The 10,000-nt window shown below is 38.7% G+C and overlaps 1 protein-coding gene across 1 annotated transcript in view; it reads left to right on the top strand.

Moving 5' to 3' along the window:
* Nucleotides 1–4,448, top strand: part of LOC137994437 (somatostatin receptor type 5-like) — a 5,347-nt gene extending 899 nt beyond the window's left edge. Inside the window, exons 2-3 of the mRNA XM_068840010.1 lie at nt 2,458–2,553; nt 2,853–4,448. Of these exons, the coding sequence (XP_068696111.1) occupies nt 2,859–3,974 (1,116 nt within the window). The 5' untranslated portion in view covers nt 2,458–2,553; nt 2,853–2,858 and the 3' untranslated portion in view covers nt 3,975–4,448. The remainder of the gene's footprint in view (nt 1–2,457; nt 2,554–2,852) is intronic.
* The last annotated feature ends 5,552 nt before the right edge of the window (nt 4,449–10,000 follow it).

Genomic DNA, 10,000 nt, shown 5'->3' with positions numbered 1-10,000 from the left:
CGTTAAGATTTATGATCCTCAGAGTGTTGCCTAATAGACCAATTTCGATATATTAAAATTCAGTCGTAAACAAAAGACATCATCTCGAGGCTCTGGGGAATAAATATAAGGATTTGTATGAGTTTATTCCCCAGAGCCTCGAGATGATGCCTTTTGTTTTGGACTGAATTTTAATATATCTAAATTGGTCTATTACTACTTCATGGCATAGAGCAAGATGAGTGTTTGCATTTGGCTTTGATTCTAAGTGGCTCATTTTTCGTATACCTGTGAATTGAATTTCAAAGCAATACAAAGAAAATGAGAGTAACAGATTCACAGCAAGACAGTCATTAGTGCACTTAGTTGGAAAGCTCTTCAGCACTTGTGCCTAGACGCCGCAAGGACTGACGAAGAACGAAGGGTACCTGGCGTTCAAGAATCGGGCCAGCTACTTGAAGAAAAATAGGTACGCAATGCGTACATGTATGGGCTTTGCTGCTTTCCACAAAGGTCAACCACACTTGCATCTCATCCCCTCAGCTTTTCCCTGATACTCCTCCCCTACTTTGTACATTGTACTCTTCAACTATCCATCAAAGTGTTTTCATTTGGACTGTGAACAGCTCTAATATTTGTTTGTTTGCCGGGAAATGTGCCAAGACCTCCAGTCCACATAAAATATGTTGGGAAAAAAAGTGTGTGTGTTAATAAACTTCATAACAAATTTCCCAAAATTTAAATATACAATTCTGATTGTGAACCCAGTGTTTGGAAATAGAATTGACTGAAACAGTTACTCTGAATCAGTTAAAAATAATTCCGAGCTGGAATATATATATACTAGCCACCTTATCCCAAAAGCTGCACTCATCAACTATCAACTCTGATAGTTGGCATGGCGGTTTGCACCTCACCAACGGCTGACACAAATCTTGAGCCTCGACATATTATGTAGACGCATTTACTGTCTATTGACCACGACAAAGTGTTGGAGGTTTGGAAAAGTCATTAACTGACCTATCAAACAATTTGTTTCATAAGGTAAACTAAATTGACAATAAAATCAAACAAATGAAGATAATAATATTTGCAACTTTGTTTAACAAATTAACTTAACAAGGATAAGAGGGATTCCTATGCCGACTGTGAAAAGATCGTTCACGTCACCTATTGTCATTAATGTGCCAACCAGAGCTTCATTGGCTGTCGAAACAAAGGGTCTTTTGTTTCAGTGGTTGGCACATTTGAATAACAAAAGCAATGTTTGTAAACAGATATCATCCCTACATAATATGACAAGGGAAAGCAAACAGAACAGCACTCAGTCCAAATCATGAATAAAAATTCTTTAAACAAACCAAGTTCAATGCCGGCACAAATATATTTTAGTCTGTGACACTTATCAGACTCTTTGAAATTTTGTTGTGTTGTTCAACCCTCACAATTTAAGCCTACAAATGTTGGCTTGCGAGAGTACTAAAATGACTCCTATGTCGTGAACCCGCAACAAATCTTGAGGCCGGCAAATGTTGGCTTGCATGAGCAAAATAACTCCCTTTTAGGAAAGAAATGAAACTGCAATCCGTTTCGTTTTCGTTTTAGAAAGAGAGCCAGATTTTCGACAAATACAAATTCATAATGTCGACATTCAAAGGAGGAGAAAACGAAACTTTTTTTTTTCGCAAGCAGCAAATCGTGGACACAAATCACAGCAATACAGAGAGTATCCTAAACATTCTTAAAAGCTAACCGTAGGCCTAATTAGGCCTAAACAAAAGTTTTTGGGCCTAACGTTATCTTTTATGAATGTTTAGGATACTTTCTGTATTGGTGAAACAATGACCTGCAACCCGCGACCTGCAACTTGCGACCTGCGACCTGCGACCTGCAAATTAGCCCCGCCGCAAGATGGCCGTCACTTATTTCCACGCTCTAGTGCCCAAGCTTATGCAAACTCTTGAGGATCACGTGACCATTCTTGTATGCCGACGAATGCCGCAGATGACAACTTAGTGAGAGCAAAGCTTGCACAAAAACTGGATGACGTGCTCAACGAGATCAGAGTTATAACACAACTGATATCAAACACTTAGCTACCAACAAATATTACTATAACAAAAATCCTGTTAATTTAAAAACCTGGTTTTCACTAGAGACGCAGCACAATTGCAAGTATAAGTAGCTTATGCTAAATGAAAGCGAAACTACGGCATCCGCCATTTTGTTCAAATGCGTAGACGCCGGGAATTTAGAACGAGTGCTTTAATTGGCCAGAAGTACCAAAATTTCCTTGTTCTTATGCTTTGTTTCGTTAAGCGCAAACAAAAGGAAAAGGAAATTTTTTTTCATCCTTGTGCTTGTGCGAGTCAACCCCGTTTTCACGATGAAATAAACGCTCCTATACTTGCTCTTGTGTTTGCGTCGCTAGTGAAAACCAGGCTTTAATGTTTGAAATATTTGAAATCCTAATCACAGGCAGTCGTTGATCAATCCTGCACATTCAAAGAACAAGAAGAACAAGGACAAAAGAGGCAGGAAGACAGATTTTCCTGTATTAATTAAAAGTAGCTGGTAAGTCTTATCAATGCATTAGTTTGAAACTCACATATATAAATCGCATATTGCATCCCTTGTCAATTAATGTCATCGCAATTTGTTATTGCGACTGAAATTACTCTCATTTACCTCAATCTATTCTATACTTCAACAATTACGGCGAAAAAGACGATGAAAAAAACCGAAGAAAGCGCAGCTGTGTTCCTACGTCACAACTGTTCACCCAAGGGAGGGGGAGGTAATGAGACTCCAAAACTGATCAGTTTCCCAATTTCGTATGAATTTCTTTTTTTTTTTATTTTTTCTCTTTTTAGAGCAGCATGATAGGAAAATCTACAGTGAGTAATTCGACAAACTCCACTTTTCCTACGGAGGTTACCGATAGCAGCGCCTCAGTTCCGCCTGGCCTTACCCTTTATACTCAAGTCACTTACTCTGTCATTGCCACAATCGCCTTCCTTGGAAACATGTGTGTTATCTCTATCTTCTTGCGTGATCGAAAGTTGTTGAAAAAGTCTTACAACATGTTGATTCTTTCCCTGGCAATAGCTGATGTTTTGACGGCCATCCTGTTGATTTCAAATCCAGCTTTTGTTCTTGGCGACGCCTTTCCATATCCAGAAAATCACTATCTGGGCAAAATCTTTTGTCAAGTAGTTTGGAGTCGCATGCTCCTTTTCCACATGGTCATTTTCTCGGCCTACATTTGCTTGGCCTTGGCGATGGAGCGATGGTATGCTGTGGTCCACCCTCTGAAGTACAAAGCCGCTTTCATCACAAAGCACACTCTCGTTTATATTGGATCATCGTTTGTGTGGTCTTTTCTCCTCGTCTTGAGCATCTCCTTTGAGGTCGGATATGTTCCCTTAAATCCCCCACAACGAAGGTGCAAATGGTTGCTACTTTGGGAGGGGCAGTCGATTCGCACGATCGTGGGGGTGGTCCAGGTCCTGTTGAAAATGGCATTTCCCAGCGTCACGATGCTGGTGCTATACGCACACATGATTTACAAGACCAGCAGATCCACAGTCACCTCAGCAGAGAGCAAGGCCAAATTTCGCGGGAAAATGACGCGCATGGTAGGTGCCGCGTGTCTGATGTTGATCGTTTGTTTGGCGCCGGGCCAGATCAACTTTGCTCTGGCGATGGCGGGAAAAGTAAAGCTTGATACTAAGACCCATCACGGTCTGTCGATATTGGCATTCATCAGCAGCTGTATGAACCCATTCATCTATGGTCTGAGCAACAAAAACTATCGCCTTGGATTTCAAGGATTGCTTCTTCCTGTAAGCAAAGCTGTCGGATGCGCGAGACGAATTTTGATCCGCAGTGGAGTCAATCCGGAAAATTCTTCCAAGCGAGAGGTGTCTACAATGGAGGCTTGGGAGAAAGCTAGTGACGATGGAGGAGCGAAAAAAATGAGTAACAGTATTTGACATTCATTGTTTTTTTGGGCGTCAGATCAGATGAGCTACGACATTACAATGGAATAATTGATCCGTGAGATTTTTTTATTTCTGTATAATGTATGTGAAAACCGATCCAAATTTTGATCTGAAAAGGACTTCTTACGCCCATGTGATTGCGTGAAAAAGTTTTCGTTAGTTTTTCTATTATTTCTTTGCTGTAGATAGATTGTTAAGATTGTCTTGCTTTCAGTGTTTTACGTCAGCTGTGGCTTATTATACCTTAATACAGAGCATGGCGGCTTGGTTTGCAGATTTACGTGAAAGTGGGCTGATTGTGCATGAATTGAACGAGCCACGGAAGCTGCGTGGGATTCAGTCACACACGCGAGATTCCAGCTAGCCGTGTTTGCGTGCTTCCAAATCATAACGGTTAATTACCAATTGAAAGTATACTGGAGATTTACGACGCCGACGCTACGTGTGGGCGCATATGTTTTCAGATGCCGAGAACAGATCTTCGGGATACGTCTGGGCGGGGCCTTAATGTCAAGGGGAAGGTCAAGCTAAGACAGTTATTTGGAATTGCGAAACGAAAGCCTGCATTTAGTTAGGGTATTTTAAGCAGTGTTAATCTGTCCGAAATATAGTACACCACTAAAATCAAATCTACGTTGTATCGAGTATCGACTCTTGCTCAAAATAATTAGATTCTCAACTTCTATTACGCCGATTGGATTATTTATTTATTATTTATTTCTTTATTTATTTATCATCAATGACCAGGGCATACAAGAAAACAGGAGACTATCCTCCTTTGATCAGAAACTCTATCACTGGCATTTCGACACAAAATGGCGGATCCAGTGACGGTTCGAGTGGTTCAGGCTAATACAAACTACTATCAGAAACGTTTAATCATGCGCACTAGTTTTTGAAAAAAAAATATTTGAAGTGGACAAACATCGCTTACCTGAGCATAATCCTCATTTGAAAGACCACAAAACTGAGGCTTTAAAAAACTTTAACCAAAATCCCATTACCCAAGAGTAAGAAGGTTAATTTGTCCCCATCAGCGTCAGAAAAATTTTGCGGGGAAATAACAATAGACCAAACTCAATGTTGTGCCCAATTCAAATCTCCCGGGATTTAAAATTCCTTGTGTATCGTATTTGCGTTATAATATAGCGTTCACGTTTTATTCCCAAAGGATTTGAATTGGGTACAACATTGAGTCAGCCGATTTTTGGTCATTTGTTTATTTTCTCGCAATTTGGGTTTAAAAACGGACACTTTTCAGACTTTTCTGGAGACTAGGCCAATAACCTGGTTGATCGACTCTTGCTATAACCTAAAATCATCCCTGAAAATATCTCCTGTAAGGCACCCCCCCCCCCCCCCGACAGCCCCCAGACCCCCTAGAAGGGTCTGTCTCCGATTCTCCGATTGACCAAATCCTGGATCCGTGAAATCATGGAAGGAAGCGTGCAAAGGAAAACTAGGCGTTGCAGAGTCGAACGGAACCGTACTTGTGGTGCGGAAACAAAATATATACGATGACAAATAAAGAAGCAAATTACAAGAATCATAAAAACTAAGACATCATGATCTCTTGTCAAAACAAAATAAAAAGTTCTTATGTTCACAGACGTTTACATTAAACTACAAGGGGCACTCGAGACGCTATGTTGGGCTGCCTGTGCAGAGAATGTGAAAAACTACATGGAAGACAATATTTGAACCGCAAAAAAGAAGCATGTTTTTTTAAGCAATCGCAGGTATGAACGTTACTTGAACAATGCCGAAAGGAAAGCCTGAAAAAGGCAGGCTTCCACGGGATTTATATCCGCTGCGATACCGGTACAGTGCTTTACCATTTGAGCTATCAGCCAAATGAGAGGCCATCTCAAAGTGCCACTGTTCCCCTGCGGACCCGGGAGCCGAATCCTGAGCTCGTACGTTGGCTGAGATTTGTTGATCTTAATCTTACTTAGAGAGTTTTTCTCCGGGTAATTCGGTTTTCCTCCCTCAGCAAAATTGACTCCAAGCCTGTTCCACCTGGCTGTGGCGCTGTCCGTGGTCATGCATTTGTCGTGGTCTGGGGTCGAGAGCCAACCCAACAGCACAGCTCCTTTACTCTGACCTCGTTAAGAAAGCGCCAGATATTATTATTGTCATTATTATTATTATTATTATTATTATTATTATTATTATTATTACTATTATTATTATTATCATCATCATCATCATCATCATCATCATCATTATTATTATCATCATCATAGTCATACTACTCAGCTTATATTTTTAACAGCTGGTAAAGTTGTGGTGTTGGGCAACAACAAGTTGCCAGAGAACACCAAAATGTTTCTTTTTCCTGTCCTTTACATTTCCAATACTTTTCTTCGCATCCTTGCTGATCCCAGCAATGCAGACTTCTGGATTAAGGTAATTGATGTGCCTACTCCTATGCCCTTTAAGTTGCCCTTCAATCGCAATGGCACTGTTCGTAAAGCCCTCAATATTAGACCATATTCGTATTCTCGGTATTGGACTGGAACTAGCTTGCAATGGAGGCTAATGCGAGGGAATATATTAGAAAGTATTTGCATTTGAAAAGATTCCCCCGCATTAGCCTCCATTGCAAGCTAGTTCCAGTCCAATACCGAGAATACGAATATGGTCTAATATTGGTACGACTTTGGTTTTCACTTCCCACATTCTACTCAATTCATTATTGAATTATTATTATTATTATTATTATTATTATTATTATTATTATTATTATTATTATTATTGTAACAAGGCAGTAGGAGATGTGAATACGAAGAGAATTCGAACATCAACGACAAAGGCCTACAATATGGGTGAATATGGGTGATTACTAGCATTTGATCATTTGGCATGCCTTGCATCGTTTCGTTGTTGAAGTAAATTGATAAAATTTTCCATTTCAGTGGATCGTAAATGGTTACGTCAAAGCGGCTTAATTCATCACACGCACCAACCGATACTGACAAGCGATTAAAAAACCGATATTGTCGGCTCTCAGTACTTGCCACTGAAAAATAACGGTCGACGATGAAAACGTAATGGCACAAATATTAATATTGTTTTCGTCAATTTGTGGATAAAGTTAAAGATCAAAGGTCTGTCGATGACCGATTTGCTTTCTAATAAAGGGTAACGATTAGTATGTTGCTGTGCGAATGGTGCACTCTGAACTTATGAGAAAAGTTTCCGAATTCCACAAAGGCTTGTGCACACATATATGGCATTTAAAATAAGGATTGCATGAATTTCTTTCAGCTATTAATGCTACAGGGACAAAGGAATCTGCCATTTAAAGTTACTTTTCGAGTCGATTTTTTAAATTTTTAAGGCTTCCACAAGTGAAATATATACGAGACGAAGCAATTTTCCTTGCACGAATTTAAAACGTTCTGTATGCACTGGGTGATCAGAGTGATAATAAAGAACTGCAACAAAACGAGATGTAATATTTCTTGTAATACATTTTTAATGAAAGAAAAAAAAAGCACGTGCATTTACCAGATAGGTTTCGTATAGGAAATGTGAGTGTATTTCGTGATCTATGGCCATGAGTGATACGTCACAATTTGAGAACTTTCAAAACATCTCGATTGAACATAAATCAAGAAATGTAAGTTTGTACGATTTTTTATTCATCATAAACTCAACAAAATTACTCCATTGCTGTGTTTTCATGGCAACTTCCCTATTGCACTCTACAACATCTGTTGCACTCCCAAGATAACTTATTTATGCAGTCGTCATTCGTGAATCAGAAATATTCTATATTCTGTTGTGTATATAATATTTAAAGTTAACAATTATTCTACGAGGGCACGCTGGATATGAAGTGATAAGTTATAATCATTTTATTTCCAGCAAGCCCGAGTAGAATAATTATTTTATTAAAAACTCCAGGATCAACAACTCTTCCACTGAAGCATCGATTTCTGCCTCGGACGATTCCGGTTCAAAAAGGCTTCTGTCGGCCATTTTTTCTCAGAGCCGCAAAAAAATGTTTTCAGCTCGTTTTATAGAGCGTTTTCACATGACGTTACTGCGGCCATGATGGTGCTCCAAAACAAAGAAATGGTGGTCATGATGGTGCACCAAACGAATCCTCCGGGAATAGACCTTATCCACGATGGCCGCCATGTCGGATTTGCTATTATCATGCAGATTAGCTACACACTTCTGATGGGGCAAACAGCACAAGTTCGAGAGGTTATAACGAACATCTTAGCCACACAGTTGATTTGTTTCACGTTCATTGAATGTTTATCACCTAAGTAGTAAATGAGAATGATTACACAAGTTACTTCGATGTTTCTTTAGTGCTTGAAAAATGAGCAGAAAGCGACGTAGAAAGTTAAAATGTCAAAGGCAATCAAAATATATAAAATTATTATAAAAGGTAGTTAATTCTAAATTCTAAAATGTACTTTTAGCAATGTTATTTCAATATTTCGACGAGCCGATTTTCCGTAATTTGCCTTTTTTCCATGTTTTCCACCCTCCCCCCCAGCATAACAGATGGATAATTTGCATGACAATTTGAAAACCAAAATGACGGCTATCGTGAATAACGGCAAAGACTTGTTTCCATATCTCAAAGTGTCCTTGGACGTGAGTCCTATTGAACTCTATTTTTATGCAAATACTTTCTTTTGTTCCAGTAATCCAATATGGCTGCTGGTCACCTGAGTGAAAACGCTCTATTGCTGAAGAGTTCTTGACCATATTAGGTACAACAGGTATATGAACTGATAGCATGTGTCTGGCGAGCCAATGAAAATGCTGGAAATCTGATATCCGTAGTTCACTTTTCAATAAAACTTGTTTTTTACAATGACTGCAAAATTCTCGCTTGCTCATTGGCTAATTTTTATTGTCAGTAAGCGGACAGACACATAAATTTATAATTTATGCGATAATGAGACGACATTGCTCGCGTCAAATTGACGTTTCTCGCACTTTTGTCTTGCGTCCTTGTCTTGTTTTGACTAAATTTTGACCCCTCTACCTTTTTGTTACTGTAAAAAACAAATTGATGTCAGTTTTTCATGCGTTTTTCCTGTTATTGACAACGAATTTCGTCATAACATTGTCAAAGTAGTCTGCGGATCCACTCGGCTATCGCCTCGTGGATCCACGTACACAGCTACTTTGACAATATTATGACGAAATTCATGATCAATAACAGGACAGACGCACGAAAAACTGACATCAATTTGTTAAATTTATGACGCATGAATTAAAAATTGAACTGTATACAGTTTCCATAACCGTTTTCATATATAATCGGTTTACTATGTATCGGTGTAAACATCTCACTGACAGTGCTTAAATTCCAACAGTTTTCATTTATTTTTTGATGTTTACTTTTCATCGCTAGTTCTCTTTTTGTTACGTAATAACATTTTTTGTACTTCAGTACGTCAATTAAGGTCAGTAACACCACGGATTGACGATAACATGCTTAGGGTAATTAATCGCATGCACCCGTTCCTCTATTTTGTTAATCTTTGGCCCCGGTTTAATTTTAAAAAGCAGAGTGCCTATTTAACTCCCTGGCTCCTTAAGTGCGGTCTTGTTTCATTTTTAAATTTAAAGATGGAAAAAAAATAAATTCGATTTGCACTTAACACCTTTTGACAGTGTTTGCTGCTCCTACATGCAGATAAAAACCCTTATCGTAAAGTCTGAAAGCCTGATTTAAGCTTCAATTGTTTTGTGAATTAGGATTACATACCGCAAACAAAATTGTACGATATGTATCTTATTCTTTCTTTTTGTTCATGAATTAGTTTTAAAAACTTGCTAGTGCTAGGCTGCGTTGGTAAAGAGCAATTAGTTTTAAACTGTATTACGCTTGCTTTTCTATGTAGGGGTATATACTTAAAAGCCATAACAAAGAACTGTTATAGAATAAATGACACAAAAATTGCTTCTATTTATTTTTAATATATGGGAACCTGAAGAAAAAGATTCTGCACCGAATTGAGTCTTTAAATCTCTCGAGG

Source organism: Montipora foliosa, chromosome 3 (assembly GCF_036669935.1).
Source record: "Montipora foliosa isolate CH-2021 chromosome 3, ASM3666993v2, whole genome shotgun sequence".
NCBI lineage: Eukaryota > Metazoa > Cnidaria > Anthozoa > Scleractinia > Acroporidae > Montipora > Montipora foliosa.
Note: the sequence above shows the minus strand (reverse complement) of the source record. Positions and strands in the feature narration are given on the sequence as shown.